This window comes from Apostichopus japonicus, chromosome 19 (assembly GCF_037975245.1).
Source record: "Apostichopus japonicus isolate 1M-3 chromosome 19, ASM3797524v1, whole genome shotgun sequence".
Classification (NCBI taxonomy): domain Eukaryota; kingdom Metazoa; phylum Echinodermata; class Holothuroidea; order Aspidochirotida; family Stichopodidae; genus Apostichopus; species Apostichopus japonicus.
The window spans coordinates 7,574,647-7,591,699 of record NC_092579.1 but is presented as its reverse complement, the minus strand read 5'-3'; the positions used below and the strand labels follow the sequence as shown (position 1 = coordinate 7,591,699).

General features: G+C 37.3%; 1 protein-coding gene across 3 annotated transcripts in view; it reads right to left on the bottom strand.

The window, feature by feature from the left end:
• The window catches only part of LOC139959703 (neuronal-specific septin-3-like), a 54,628-nt gene that overhangs the window by 4,135 nt on the left and 33,440 nt on the right, over positions 1-17,053 (bottom strand). For all 3 annotated transcript variants that reach the window (XM_071957512.1, XM_071957513.1, XM_071957514.1), the window contains 6 exons: positions 15,110-15,283; positions 14,160-14,300; positions 12,188-12,269; positions 11,700-11,837; positions 2,897-3,014; positions 827-922 (listed from right to left, as the gene is read on the bottom strand). In XM_071957512.1, the coding sequence (XP_071813613.1) occupies positions 827-922; positions 2,897-3,014; positions 11,700-11,837; positions 12,188-12,269; positions 14,160-14,300; positions 15,110-15,283 (749 nt within the window). The remainder of the gene's footprint in view (positions 1-826; positions 923-2,896; positions 3,015-11,699; positions 11,838-12,187; positions 12,270-14,159; positions 14,301-15,109; positions 15,284-17,053) is intronic.

The window sequence follows — 17,053 nt, the reverse complement described above, 5'->3', positions numbered from 1 at the left end:
TATGAAGACAAAGGATCTGTTTATACCAGTGAATGTGAATACCAGTTATTCTAGAAATATATTAAACAACTATTATATAAAAAAGATTAAAGTAAGATCAGCTAATTGCATTGTCATACTGTATTGATAACAAAAACATTGTTTTTTCTTGTTCTGCTACAACAAAATACACTCATTCAAATACCTTAAATATGATTGTTTGAAGCAGTATTACCATGCTACACACCACAGTGTATCCTTGCATGATTGATAATGATGTCCCAAAGACACATAGTGAACACTGAGAGTTAAATGGAACCTACAATCCAAATGTAGCAGGTTTTTTTTATGGCTAGGTACTCTTAGGAGGGTGGTATAGTCAGGGCTGGGACAGCCTTCCAGTGAAGTCAGATTCCCTATCCCCCCCCCCTCCCCTCTCCTCCTCTGACTGACACTAGTTTTACCTTTGTCTATTTTTTGTTTACTCTTCCAGTCTGAAAAATTATTTGCTTGTCTTTATGGCTATTCTATCTTCTATCATATACTAGTCTGCTTTTTGGCTAACCAGCAGGCGCTGTGATCAGGCTTGTTCTCTCCCCCCCCCCTTTCCATCCAACCCCACCCCTATCACTCCATAGCAGTTTCATATGAATGGTTCAACCAACAAAAGAAGTTCAACATTATAACTGATAAACATTTGTGACACTTTCAATAGTTTGCTCTTCAAAAAGTATATATTCACAAAAAAAATCGCTACAATTTCCACTCCACAAGGCATTGATTTTTAACCAATGCTCATGGACAGTCTTTGAAATTGTAATTGCTTTCCATTGATATTAATACTGACCCTTAACACATCATTAATCTTAGCATCATCTGCATCCTCATTAACTCCTTTCATTGGGTAGGTCTGTACGCCATGTTTCTTCAACTCTTCTTTGATCTAACAAAAAATTAGAAATTAAAACAATAAAATGTACATTTTAAGTCTCAAATATTACAGGCTGAGAATTACACCAATGGGTTTAATTTTGTTGTATTAAAAGTTATATAAAGCAAGAAAGTTGTCATTCCCACTAGATTCAGTTTCACAAATGTACTGCTCTTTATGCTATAGCATGATCTATATATTGTAAGCTATTAACAGAGTTAATGACACTTTGGATTGACACATTTTAGTCCCAAATATATTGTTACATATCACAGGCTCAGAATTATACCAAAGGATTGAATTTTGTTGCATTAAATGGTATATGACCCAAAAAAGGTGCAATTCTCACTAGATTCAGTTCTTAAATAGTGCATGCACTTTCCCTTTATAATATGCTGTAGCATTGTCTATATGTTGTAATGGTTTGAAAAGTCGTTCCTTACAACTTTAAATGGTTCCAAAAGGTTTTCAAGACTTGACGTCATGACCTTATTCCCACAGACCAACGGAAAGTGTTTTCCAAATGGTTGCCATCGGTAAAACAGCGATAAAATGGCCAACATATTCATTTCAAAAGTTGTAAAATGTCCTAGGATTCCACTTCATACCACAATTACTCAATATATTTATCATGATTGTTATGAAGGCTATAAGACATTTTTTCTAGCCGAACATACATAGCCATCAGCTTCAGTCTGTATTGTCATCAGCCTAGCTATATATACATTTACCATATAAGTCCAAGTTAAGCTCCTAAACCCATAAATTTTAATCTACCAAAGTATGCAAACCAAGTCTCTCAAGGTTAATCATCTGATTCGAACAGACTAACAGCATATTCATTTGTTTATGTCTTTTACTGGAGAGATAGGTGTACCTTGCAAAGACTATTAGCTGCTTAAGAGGAAGTCATATAACTCTAGTTAATCTGTCTTATTGGTGAATAATAGAGTTATAATATTTCTTCAAGGCTAACAGCAGGATGAGGCAGCTTATACTTGGTGTGTAATTGTTTAGAACATGTCATGATGAGTATGTGTGTGCTTTGATTACATAGCCTCTAATTCTGAACTTCTCATGAGACACCAATGGCACAGTATGAAAGACAGTCACACTGATTGATAGGCAGTCGCACAGATTGACAGAAAGTGGCACCTACTTATAGACAGTGACACAGGTCAAATGTCACAGTTCATGTCAAAAATATCAAACATCTGCATGTCATATTTAAGTTTTATTTTATTTGCTATTTTCTGCATTTTACAGTAACTTTATATATAACAACCATTACATAAACCATAACAGAGAACAATTCACCTTCAAACTATCAGAATATTAATTATTAGCGCTGTACAAGGTTACCTCCTTGTTCCACCCATCTGGAAGAATAACACAAACCTGGTTGAACTGTGAAACTGTGATTTGTATGTGACTTTTAACTGTGTTTTGGTAGAATTTTTACCTTTTTAGGATCCCCCATCCCCACCCCTCAAGAAAAAAATCCTCCTACCATGCACCAGAGGATATAAGAAACAATATACAAGCAAAATATGTTTTTACTGATAGACAAGATTTGTAAATATAATAATAATTCCCATCATGCTTAAAAACTAGCAAAATGTCACAATCCACATCAAAGTTTATATTCAAGCTGATCAGAAAGTCCCCAATATCCCATAAGTATTAACCTTTCTACCAACCAGGGACATATCCCACATCCTAGTATCTCCAGTACATACCTTATTACCAAATAAAAACTTACCCCCTCTTTCTTTGCCAACTGTTTCTTCTCTCATCCTAAAACCTTTTGTATGAACATACCGTCACCCAAATTAATGGTGCACTCCATAACATTCACCCGAGAAAACTCTCCAAATTCACCCAGTGTGCCATCATACCCCTACACCCTTTTCTACTATATTCTCAGCCCTTGCTCAGACCATGCATCCACCCTCTCTCATACATGTTCCATACTAATCCACGTACCCTGTTTTTAAAGGTGGCCCGCTCTTCTATTGTTAGAGTGTCAGCTTTGGAGATGACTGGCATCACATTGCATACTTTATCTAATCTCTTCATGACCTCGATATCCAATGGTTTCAGACTGTGGATGAAAAGAGGAAATAAATGGCATTTAGAAAAACAATACCTGACAGTATGCCTTGAATTTTAGATAAACCAAACCATGGTTGGAAATTTTGTATGTCTATAATGTGATTCAGTAGATATGCTAAAATGATTTATAATTGTGGTCTAAGCATGGTAGAAACCATACAATTCTTTGAGTGCGACCATCTGCCCACCATGGTAGAAACCATACAATTCTTTGAGTGCGACCATCTGCTCACCATGGTAGAAACCATGCAATTCTTTGAGTGCGACCATCTGCTCCCCATGGTAGAAACCATGCAATTCTTTGAGTGCGACCATCTGCTCACCATGGTAGAAACCATGCAATTCTTTGAGTGCGACCATCTGCCCACCATGGTAGAAACCATACAATTCTTTGAGTGCGACCATCTGCTCACCATGGTAGAAACCATGCAATTCTTTGAGTGCGACCATCTCCAAATCTTATTATTCTTTAATGCCACAACACCTTCTCCTGACAGCATCTTCCTTTCAAGCACAATGCTCAATGAAATCTGATTCTTTATAAAATGTAACACTCGTCCATACTTAGGAATATCTTCGAGGTATTAATCTCCAAGGAATACTTTGGGAGAGCAAAAGGTCAAGAAAGGTTACAGCTTATGAAGTTAAGTACTGCAAAAAGGATAAAGGTCATCAACATTGTCCTCAAATATGCACTAAAGGGGAATGTAATGGCCACTCACATTCAAGCATTCAACCAGCAATTTTAGTTTATATCCACAAAATAGAACTACCAGAAAATGGTATTAATTTTATCCTAGTTTTGATCAGATCCTGCCTCCTTTCGAGGCATTTTGGCTACTGAGACATTCGATTGTACAAATCAACATCCCTTAATGATCAGCATCATCATCTCCAGGAAAGTAAATATTTGACAGCTTTTGAGCCAGTTTTTAGCAAATTTTCAACAATTTGCCGTTAAGACTGATGACCTTAAATGATATTATTTGATTTGAAATAAATTAGGACAAAGAATGTTTCAGTGGATAGACAATACTGTTGTCAGAATACTGACCTCTTGAAGAGTCACATTTCAAAAAGATTGTTTAAAGATTCTTGTTCTACCCGCCAGAAGTATTCAGCTTCTTTAATTCAAAGAAGAAATTTGCCCTCATTTGTTCCCTAAAGACATTTTATTATTCCAACGGTGTTTATTGGACTGAGACATGGAAGTGAAAATATATTTGCTGTTGCCATGGCAACAAGAAAGTACCTATTTGATGTGAAAACCACACAACTCATTTGAATCAAGTTATAGCACATTGCTTATTATGTTGTCTGTCTGTCTGGTTTCATTATAATGAATATTCCAGCCATATTTCATTAAGTCTAGAGAGCATAAAACCTTTTCTCATATATATTAAGGTAAGGCCTCTTAACAAATAAACCAGCAGAGACTGATGGGGTGCCAGTGAGTAATGAAGGAAACCAAAGTCTCTCCCTGACAAAACTTTTCATTTGATCGAGTCACAAAAGGTTGTCATTTACCAGGAAGCCCACAGATATATATCTTGGCCCCTCAACGGAAAGTTGAAGAAATAAACTATTGTGGTTAAGTTGCAAACCATACATATATATATACAGGAGGAGACCGACTGAGACAGAGGAGAGACATTGTAGAAACAACCATTACAATGACTCAGGGATTGAATAAACATGCGCAGTCTGAGACGACACGCAGGGTGAACTTGAAGAACTGATACACATAAACAAGATTTCAAATAAAGTTAGACCTCAGCATGGTCACAACTAGAATGAGAAAAAAAGGAACCAATAATGACTGGGAACTTAAATCTGCATAAAAAGGAATGCATGGATAGGCCTTCCAAAGTTTCAGACAGCTCCCAAAAGAAACATGAACTGAAAATAATACCTTAAGAAAAACTGGTTCAATATTATAAACTTTAATACGTAGCCTTCCAAAAGTAGGTCCAAGAATTGCCAACTGCCATTCTTCTCTCACAAACCCCCCCCCCCCCCGCCCACCCTCACCTTTTCTCCTCTTCCTCTGTTGAAGTGTAGATGTATTTTATGCCCTGTCATAGTGTTATGTGTTCATCCATGGTCGTTGAGAAGTACAGTAATTCTATCAAACTTGCTCCCAGAAACACAATAATTTCAACTGAACAAAAACCACTCAAAGTTTCATAAACAAAAAAGGCCTCAGTTTTACTAAATAGAAAATTTTGTCAATTTATTGATTTGTTGAGAGCAATTTCCTCCGAACGTCCTTCAACCAATCATCTCTTTCCCACAATGCATGTTTACAATCGAATTATTTACCAGAAGCTACACCAGGGAGTTCATGGCCATCCAGCACACTGAACATTTAACCACAAAGCACTTTCACTTCAACATCTATTTTCAGAGGAAATTGTTGTCAAGTCACATGAGACAGAGACACTACAAGGTAACACTCACAAAAAACGCCCACTGCAAAATATAGCCAATTTTGAAAATCTAGTTCAGAGTACTTCACTACTTTCCGTTTCCTTTCAAAATGCAATCTGAGGTCACCTTGATTTTTAGTTGGACAAAATCTCATATATAGTTTAGTAACACAGGTCTGCAGAAGTTGGAGCAGATTAATTTTCAAAACTATTAAGATGTCTTTACTTTGCATTAATCATTCAAATATCCCTTCATCCCATCCAAACTAAAAATGTCCATATTGACCAACAGTAACACAGTTGCGAGACAGCCACCCTACAGGGATTAATTCATCCAGTACCGCTTCACAAAAATGCTTTGCAAAATGGTCAAATTGCTGTACAAGTTTAAAGATACATAGCAGGTACACATCCAGATCACATATAGCAAATTGCTATCCAAACTGGTCAAATTTGCTACACAAACATAAAGTTTAGCAATTTTTATACACAGGAACCACAGGATGTTATAGCAGAGGAAATTAAAGGGTGTGAAGACTTGCACACAAAGAAAAGTCTCATGCCGGCAGTGTTCGACTTATGGTCAAAAAATTGCATAGCAACAAATTTCGACAATTGCTATACAATATTTTTGTTGCATAGCAGTTCCCCAATATTGAATAGCAGTTTTGAAATTACCACAAAACGGACCAAATGTTGGCGATCAATGTATTAACTAGAAGATGTTTGTTTATTATTATTATTTATACTAGTGTTGCTACGATAATCGTTTTCAATGTCGGTATCGGCCGATATTTGCAATATCGGCAGCATATCGGTATCGGTAAAATTTTGCCTAATTGCCGATAACAGCAAACCGATATTGAACTTTTCTTTTTAACAGCAGAGCTACCTGTACTTATTTTTACTTGCAATGATTTGTTAATCTGCCCAAGACGATCCATTTCTTTAGCGTCAGTTAAACTCAGATTCATTTTCGATTAATATCCATGGAAACCTGACTCTCCGTAACATCTAAAAACACGTCTACGGCGCGCGAATATAACCAATGACCTTCGTGAACCTTGGCCTACACACAGCATTAGTGCAGCATATATACACTGTACTAACCATTCATTTCCTCAAAGGCCTCCGTGAAAACCTTGAACATGATGCATACAGTAACTGCACAGTTCAGCAGTGTTGGAAAACCTTGTTCAATTTCCCGCGAACACACTGTCGATTTCCCGCCGGTGTTCGCCTGCCTAGCACGCGTAACGTGCAAGCATAAAGGCGTGGTGTCCAGGGGCCCGTCTTAGGGCTATGGTGGGGTCATAGGGTAGAACCCCTCGTGGGGATCCTGGGGGCGAAAGCCCCCGAAAATTGTTGTCATTTTTGCGATGTCTGGCGATGAAAAAATTCGCAGTTGAGGATGCAAAATACTGACAACTTTTTTTATTTAAACTGTCACGAAACTGATGAAAATTTTAAAATGACAAGTTAAAGTAGCTATATTATGTTATAAAATGAAAACAGATTTAATCTGTCTTTCAATCTTTAAAAAGTGCAACTTACAAAACTTCCGATATTATGAAACAAACAACGTTCAGCAAAGCCCCGTTTCTAGACTGCCTAACAATGAATAGCGTGCACTATGCGTACATTTTTACAACTGCAGTGTTTAACCCTATACCCAACTACTGTACCACGGTACATGTGCTGCGAATTTGCCCAGGTACCTTCCCAACAACTGTGAGCTCATCCCCTGTGTAACACCTGTTTGTTAACATTTTTTTGGCACGTTGCCAGGGAACCTTTTAGTTACGTGAGATCCGTAACCGCCGATCAGGTGGTTAGGCTATTTGCTTTACACTTAACTATGGTAGGATATTATTTTTTCAGGTTTTTTTTTCGCTATACGGTCAAGTGAATAAGTTGTACATTGAGTATAAACTCAATAAATTATAACTTCTACATTGTGATCGACAGTTCGTAAGTTAAGGTTTGAGTGTTTGCTCCCAAATCTGACTAGGAATTTGTATCGCACAAATCGGCACAATGTGCGATGCTGATTTGGAAACGTCTCGCAAGTTTGTCGTTTTGGATCGCATTTTGCGATGCGATACCGGAAAAATCGAACACTGCATGCCGGTAATCTGACCTAGTTTCGAATGAGGTGTAACAGAAGTGTTAGACACCACCATCTATCCCAGAAAATACACACACAGCTTGCTACCGTCGGTAATTAGACACTAGTGTAAAGTCAATACATACAACTACGGTCAATACCCACAACACAGTGTACATAGCAGCGTGGACATCTCAGGTCTAGATAAAAGATAACAAGGTATCACGTTTCATTACTGTCTGCATTTTGTAGCGACAAGAAGAAACGTCATTTGCAAGCAACGGAAAGTTAACTTTTTCAGAGCAAGCCTTCAATGCCTTTAAGAGCCTGCTGCACAAAATTTGAAAATATTAGTTGCCTGTCATTGTACTATTAGCATGATGATGACTGGTGATTCATTTTCATTGAAATTTTCGTCATTCCACATCAAAATTCAATAAGTCAATAATTCTCACGACTGTCTACCTTCGCCCTCTTTAAGACAATAAATACCCAACAAAGTGACCGACTGGATGCACTCTCTCTCTCCCTACAAATCCAATTCGATTGGACATTAGTACTCCTACTTCATTATTTCAAGAGCCTTAAAACACATTTTGTCAATTGATCACAGAGTAGGCGAAAGAACAACAAAATCTGCCAAGTGGATGGGCAAGGATAATACCTACATAGTACAGTGACATGGTCTCCAAGCAGAAACAAAAATATTAAGCAAGGACTGCCACCTAAAGAAATGAAGTTATGTTATTCTAAAAATGACTTTTCAACTTCAAATAGTTCATTCCCAAACTTCAAAACATTTCCTTCCTCTTCTTCTACATAGGTAGACATACCTTTAGACTACAATCGTTGCTGCTTCTCTGAAACATGTTGGAAATCAAGCTAATCAACAGGCTACATTTAATTACTAAAACAATAAGAAAGTACTTTCCTGCCAAACAATTTCACTTTGTTTTACTCAAGTCACTAATCGTTACCTGTTATTTTACAATTAAAGTAACCAAACAAGAAACAATATTTCTAAACGGTATACAAGGCATCTCTCCTGACAGTAATGGGACAAACGACGATTCATTAACGTGTATGTTATATGATATAGTAATATGCACCACACCTTCATATGGGTGGGTACTGCACAGCATAAAACATTGGATATGTATCCCTGCCTACTTTCCTTTTCTGTTACTGCGTATTGCTTAGCTTTGACAATTTACTGTCTATTTATTACTGTAACTTCTTTAGTCATTATCATTCTCTCCCAATTCATTAACCTAAAGCGCTGTTAATCCATTACCATAAACTTTCAATTCCATTTGTACACTGCTAATTAATAATTGTATATTGCTAATTAGTAACTGTACACTTATTAATTTGTTACTGTGCACTGTGTATTCAGAGCTATATAGTGCTTTATGCATTACTGTAAAAACGCATTGCCAGGATTAAACCTAAAGCTAATGCTATTAAACATTAATAATTTGGAAATTTAGTACCCTAAATTATCCCCCAAATTTTACGTCACTGTTAAATCATTTTCTGTCACACGTTAGACTTGACATTATTTTCACATGTCCCAATAACCTTTGAACTCTGGAACTCAATCAACAAGTACAATAGCTATTGTTCTAGTTTTCTATGCTTCTAAAGTATATTTTCAATCTAGCCAAACAAGGTTCCCTGAGAGGCTTCACAATTTCACTTTTCAATCTGAAGCTATTTCATATCTAATTATTTACTTTAAATCTGCCTCAACAAAAAACAACCTGTTATTAAAAGTGAACATGAAAGCAAAACTTCCTGTTGCTATGATACAAAAACACTAAAACAATGGAATAAAAGAGAAAGTAAGGAGTCCAATACCACAGCCAGAGAGAGGGGAGGGGGAGTGGGGAGAGGTCTAAGTGGAGGGGAATGCTAACATGAAAGCTGCCTCTGCGGGTGCCATTTTTCAATCTTTGTCTTTTTACCTTTCTCTTTAAAAAGTTCATCATTCGAGCGTCCAATTTCGTACTGCTACTACTCATCGAACTTGACACTACTCAATGTCTGGAAACATATCAATTCCTTAGTGCCATTCCTTGTGCGGCACGCGAACTGAGTTCGACCGCCGCAGTTTTAGGCCTATGACTTTACCATATAGACCATTTTCCTACAGCCATAGCGTGAAAAGTTAATACCGAAATAACTTAGTTCAAACGGCACTAAACAGAGAAATGTGTTGTCTCTAAAGTTCTGTTATTTTCTTAACAATACAGTTCAAAATTCCACCGGACTTCGGTGATTTACGATGCAAGGTTAATAAATATAGAAGTCAAAACCCTCATTGAAAACACACAGTAAATACTGAAGAAAATCACCATTTGATAGCCGTACTTTGTTTGCGTAACCATCCTCTTGAATATTCATTGACAAATTTAGTTCAAACGGTTTTGGAAAGGATTTTTTCTTAACTTTACATTGCTGTTAAATTCATTTTAATTGGTCACTGTCTTCAATCGGACCAAGTACAATCCAATCGAATGTCTTCTAAGAAAAATGCAAGTTTCGCTTTCTTCGGTGGGCACGCCATTACGTCATATGTGTATCCTGTACTCTGCAATAGGGTACAGCTACGCAATGCACAGTGCTCACCTACATCGCCACAGCCAAGTTTCGCTTTCAAAACGTCACATTTTATTGAACTCAATATTATTTCAAAGAAAATGACCGTGGAATATGCATCATAAATATTGAAGCAAGTAAGTACCAATTAATTCATCTAATGCAATCCTACAATTATAGAAACACCGTTTAAGACCCCCCTGATGAATGGAATAGTCCAAACAACTTGTCCACACAGAGCCACAGGATTTTCGGTCAAGGTGATGAGTCATACGCGTTGGTCAGTAAGAGGGCTATTTTGAAGCATGTTTAGTGTGCATTTTAGAAAGAAAGGAATTGATATGTAACTCTCAAGGCGTAAAACATACAGGAAGAAATTTATGAAAACTAATTGCAATCGCAACTATTTATAGGTCATACAGATGACCTTTAAGCGACCAGATCTTAGGTCTTAAGTCTGCATTAACTACCACGAAACATTTCCACGGCCACTAATAAAAGCTCTTAGCGGTTAAATTGCCTCAAATGGACATGAAAATATTACACCACTGTTCCATTATATATATCAATGAAATTTGGAAACTGACTAGGAAATTTAGAAATGGCAAGAGAACAAAATTTACGGCTGAAATTGGATTTGCATCAGTGACCTCTGGGTTACAAACCCAGCGCTCTACCAACTGTGGTATCCAGCCCTTAGTTGAGAGTGCTGTAACCCAGAGGTAACTAGTTCAAATCCTGTTCTAGCCATACATTTTTCTATTTTTGCTCTTTTCCACTATGGTTCCATGTCAGCAGGAAATCATGATATTATACTTTCCTTCCGTGACCAATAACTTCTTACAAAGCTAGTTTCCATGGAGATAAACAGATACCAGATGTCCTATTCACCTACTCAATCCTAGAACAATTTTCTACCCTGTTCAAAGCAACATCTTATGTCCATTTAAAACATCTACCAGCCTTCTTCCATTTAATTTGTATTTTATGAAAAAACTTTAAGAACTTTTTCAGTTTCTGTTTTCCTTCTTGCTTTTGTTTCTTCTTCCAGAACATTCTTAGAAATTAGATTCTAAATGTATCGAGTTGAGTCTTTGAAATTTCCGGCTCAAAAGACCAATAAAATTGACTCATTGAATCAAACTTAATTCTATAGACTTTTACAATGATCCCACAGGACAGAGAATTCACTTTCACCAAAACCTACGGTGGATGTTTGTGATGTCAGCGGAAACAGGTGGCCAATGCAGTACTACTAGCATAGGAGGAGCCAGGATTTTAAAAAAACGATGGGGTACTGGCAATGAGGTCCACCGACAGAAATTAAAATTGTAGATCAGTAATAGTGCATTCCAATGCATACTTAGCCTATACATTAGGTATTTAATTAGGGACTACCGACAAGGTTTTGTGAACTAGTTTTCAGGTTATGTGTGAAGTTGAGATGAGGAGTGTACACCCTCCACAAACCCCCCACCCCCACCCCCACCACTAGACCCCTGATGAGACATTATTCTCCATCTCCTGATAGACTTACTTGTGTCCCGTCGGAGCAACAAAATAGAGGCAGACGTGTACCCTGCTGTCTGGGATGTGTTTCTTACGGGTGATGCTTATCTCCTCTGATAAATACTTTTCGTACTGTTCGTTGATGTACTCTATGATGGGGATCCAACTGAGAATGAGGAAAGAGCGGTAAAAAGTAGGATCATTATTTAAGTCAGGCTCATGAAAGTAGGATGTACAACATGTCCATACAAACATAATTTATCGGTAAATGATCCGTGCAAAACCAACCGGGTTAGGTACAACTTGATAAGAGCGAAAACATTTTCATCAACCTTCTGCGAGTGGTTGAATATTCTGACATTTCAGAAATGCAACCGTCATTTTTCGTATATTCACTTTGCCTACCAACTGCATGTAAAATACATTAAAACTATGAGGTTTATCAATTTTCTACCATCATCCAGAAATATCAAGGGTATACATGTAGAGTGATACAACGCAAGGAACGGTCCATACCAGTTTTCATTGTTAATGTGGTCTCCAAAGCCAGGGGTGTCTGTCACTGTTAATTTTAGCCTGACTCCACTCTCCTCAATGACTGAAAACAGGAATACATAAACAGAGGTTAAAGTTCACTCAAATATAAGTATTCATGAGTTAAGTACGTAATTGGGTTCGACTGAAAAGACTAAGATAGAAGGGTGGAACGTTTCAATTTCTCTTGTTAATGTAGATGATGTTAAAGCAAATTTTATTAATTACAATTAAAAAGAGGAACAGCATCACCTCAAAGTGGCCTGGCAACGGACAAAATCGGTAACCATTGGAAAACCTTTTAACACCTCTTTTGTTGTGAATTCCAGAGCACTATACTATATCACTGTGATAGTTACAGTAACTGCCTTGACTTTCCTTACAATCGACAACTTATCACAGCCTTTGGATGATTCAAAGCGATGAGAGATTATTTTAGGAACCATTTGGCCATTTTTTAAACTTCTAAAATTTGGTGGCAATACATGGTACCTACAGTAGTAATAATAATGAAATGGTCTACAGTGAGATTTGGGGAGTGACGACACGAAAGTGAACACTGAGCCTATGACTAGGAAGTTTAGGGAAGACTTCCGCATTTATTGTACATTCAAGAGTGAGTTGAGAGGAAAGGAAACTAAATCAACTCACAAGAGAAAGATGAAGTTAATCAATGCTGATGAATCTCATTGTGAATCATTCAACTTTTAACTTTTGAATTCAAGCAGGGTTAAGTAGTAATGTCTAAAAAACTTGTTCCAAGTTATTGTACTTGAATATGTTTAGCTATTCCTTTCCCTCCTCTTCCCACCCCTACCCATCCACACTCACCCCACCACCTCCACACCTTCACACCTTACACGAACCACACCTCACACCCACCCACCCCCACCTCATTTCATGTGGCCTTAGTAAAAAAAGTTAATATATTTTTCGTTTGTTAGGAATGTTCTGAAGTTCATATGCATATGGGGGGGGGGGGGGTGAGGAGGAGGGAGAGGGGAGAATCGGTGGGGAATGGGGAACCAGAAGGTATATATTACGGTCTAACATGTCGAGAGAGATAAAAATCTTGATCTGTGCAAAAGAGAAAGACAACACAACAACCTATAGATATATACTTCCTGTCTGGTTAGGCAATACGTTTCCTATGTCGGAATGTCACACGATTATTTGTGACCTCCTGGTCTAACCAAAAAAGATGCATTGCAAGCAATAGAATAGTACATATCATTATAGAATCTAATTTGCAATGAAGGTCTCTGGCTAGGGGTAAAAGGTTTCGATACATTTGGTGATACAATGGAACCCAAAAATGTCAGAATGTCGGAGAACTCTGTTCAATTAAGAACGTTTTGGATGTTATTGGATTAACTTAACACAGTCGAATATGTAAAATTAAATGATGAAACACAAACTGACAAGTATCACTGGTCACCTTCTATATTTGTTGTAAAAGAAAAGTGGACAAATTTTGAAAAGAGCAACAAAAAATTGGCAAAATGGAATGCTAGTCAGTGTATTTATAGTTTAACAAAATTCTATGAACATTATTGAATTCATTTTAGACTTTGAAGAAGATCCTGCTAGGATCGAAACGTCAGGCCAACTTACTTTTACACAACATTATTGAATGTGTAACGTGGAAGTAAAATATCCCTTGATAGTACAACTATCTTTAAACTACAGAATAAATATTGAGACACTGTACTTCTTTCTGTACTATTTGTTGTTACTCTGTTATCAAATACTATAGCATCTCTGAATATTTCTCACCAGATACAAGAAGGAGCTAACACTAGCCAACGCGACAACTTCAACCAGCGATCTCGGAAGGCTGGCCTCTGACAGATCTTATGCAAGTTCCACTACGACAGTAACATTATGTTCCCCTTTTGCTACTTAAAAGTATCTTTACCCTCTCAAACTTTGCTTTCCTATAAAATATACATACCGTGACTGACAGATTTGACCTGGACGGACTGTGGAATGGGAGGAGCATCGGCCTGAGAATCCTCTGTGCTACAAGCCCTCCGACTCACTTTAGCTCTGAATAAACTGTTTACCAATGTGGACTTTCCTAAACCGCTGGGACCTGAAAAAGGATACAAAGAGGGACTTGGTTTGAAGAAAATTAGAGGGCCCACCGACGGTGGATTTTAAAATTTTCTAATGATGTTTGACGTACAATCTTTAGATCAGCGTGATATAGAACAGGGTCATAGTACCACAGTAGTCAACTGCTGAGCTACACACTCCTATGTCGGTTTGTGTCATTAAATGGAATGGGTGAGTAACAGTTACCTGTCAACTGTTTTTCTCTGAACACCCACTGCAAAGAGATGGCTTGATGTGAGTTGGTGTTTATCCAAGACTATTGCATGAATAGGATTTTAAGAGGGCTACTGATCAGCCTTCCAACCCTAGAGCTCCGCTAAAAGAAAGTCAATTTCTTTCGGTTGATCCATGAAATATATCACTATTGTACCATAGCGCACTAACTAAACAATGTCAAAGAATCTCATCACGTAGAAGTATGGAAAAAAACGCTCAAGGCAACAAATGTTGTAAACTAATAATTAATAACATACTAAAATTCCACCCACAATATAATGCAATGAAAACAGAGAATCTTTTGCTGTTACAGTATAATCCTTTCCTCCCGTAATTTGTCCACAAATAGGAATGGGTAAAACCTACCATAGAGACTGCAGGACATATCAGACACATTACTTCAGACAACTGCCAAAGGAGGAAGACCTCTTTCCTGAAAACTGAGCCCAAACAATATCACATGGCCCTATTCTTGACTTAAGGGTACCGGGAGGGAGGGAGGGATTGTGGCTATAACTTTCAAGTAGAAGCTTCTTCCTGATGGAGTGATCTCTCTTAGGAAGTACTCACCAACGACCATTATGTTGAACTCAAACCCTCGTTTCAGAGCTTTTTTTCTGATCTGGTCTTGGATGCTGTCGATGCCGACGTATCCCTCCACGTCTGTCTTCAGAGACCCCCAATCGTTACTCTCGGCCAATGTCTCAGACATGATCTTAACAAAGTCTGTAAAGTTCACTGGACCTATGAGTAAGAAAAAAAAACACAAAATGAACAGAGAGTTATGTCAAGCAATCCAATTACGAATGGTTAACATATATCCATTTTTGAAAATTGTCCAAAAATTTGAAAAGGGTAAAGAAAATATAACAAAGAGTGTCACACAATCCAATTACTAATGTTGAACGTATCCATTTTTGAAAATTGTCCACAAATTTTAAAAGGGCAAAGAAATTTTGTGGCTAGAACAGAATTAAGTCAATATAATGACTGTAGGATATCAAAGTCTGTACAGTACGCTACTGTACCGTTTGAGCACTGTAGGATATCAAAGTCTGTACAGTACGCTACTGTACCGTTTGAGCACTGTAGGATATCAAAGTCTGTACAGTACGCTACTGTACCGTTTGAGCACTGTAGGATATCAAAGTCTGTACAGTACGCTACTGTACCGTTTGAGCTACATTATCAACCCCTTAGTTGGTGGCACTCCCGAGAAGCGAATTTTTATGGTAATCCTCTTTTAACTAGTTCGAATTCAATTCTGGCCAAAACCGAATTTGTTTTCTCTCCCTCTCTCTTTTAAAATATTTAAAATAAATTATCAATGTTGGGATGTATCTTGATTTACCATCCAATGATTCTTCCTGCTACGATTGCCTGCATTGATCAATCTAAGAAATCCTGATCAGCATTTTCATCATTCACAGATGATTCCAGTGGATTCCATCAACGTTTGTCATTCAGACCGTGCATTTTGGTATATTTAAGTACTTACGAAACTTCTATTTCAAGTAGAAAATCATAAGTTTTCCCTTTTAATTAATTTTTTATCTTCACTATTTAAACAAAAAGGTTACTGATTAACTCAATTGTTTTTACCCAGCCAGTATTGACCCTTCTGGCGTTCCAGCCATTGATGATCATTTGGAGTGTTTTCGCTGGAATTTGTTATAGGTTATGCCCTCATTCCATTCCCAGCATCCTTCCTTCCCCCTCCTCCTGACCTCCCCCCAGCCCCATTCTTCCTCCTTTCTTCCCTGACCTCCCCAGCCCCCTCTCTTGAATCCTGCTGATTAAACCTTAAAGTGCAAAATAAAGTTTTGATTTCATTTCAGAATAGTACTTGAAAGAAAGTAGTTTGTGAATAGCTCACTGTTTACAGTCATGGCAATCAACAGAGAAAAGTCACTACGTAATTTGGTTTTAATTACTATTTGAGTGTACATTCTATATCTTTCATGGCTTTCTTTAAAAAAAATCCCAGCTTTCACTTTCTAAAACTGAGAAACCGATTCTGTCGAAAAGTATTTTTGTGGACATATATGCTTTCATTGCTATTGCATCATGTTACGCTGGTTTAAAGGGTTTATATGTACTACTCACTCCGGTATCTTAATTGATGGTATTGCCTGCTAAAAGTCAATATTCAAATAAAACAATCTTCAGCTGTAATTTGAGTCATTCAAAGTGAATTGGATTAAACTGTGTCATGCATGTTAATCTATTAAGCAGCTTTGGCCTGTGAGCTGTAAGTCGGACAAAAGTGTCTATGGAGGTTAAATAGTTTCCCACACATCAGGCAAAATAAATACACGAATAATAAAACTGGAAATAGCAGAATTAAAACATTGACACTATTCCTGCCAAAAAGAAATATAGGTCAAAATAAAGGTACAGCTCTGAACTTTGTGTCATCAACGACCTTTTTTTTCTCCGTCTCTGATATAATTTTTCATATAGTATTATCAATATATAGTGATCTATCTAGTATTATAATATACAGTAGTCCCA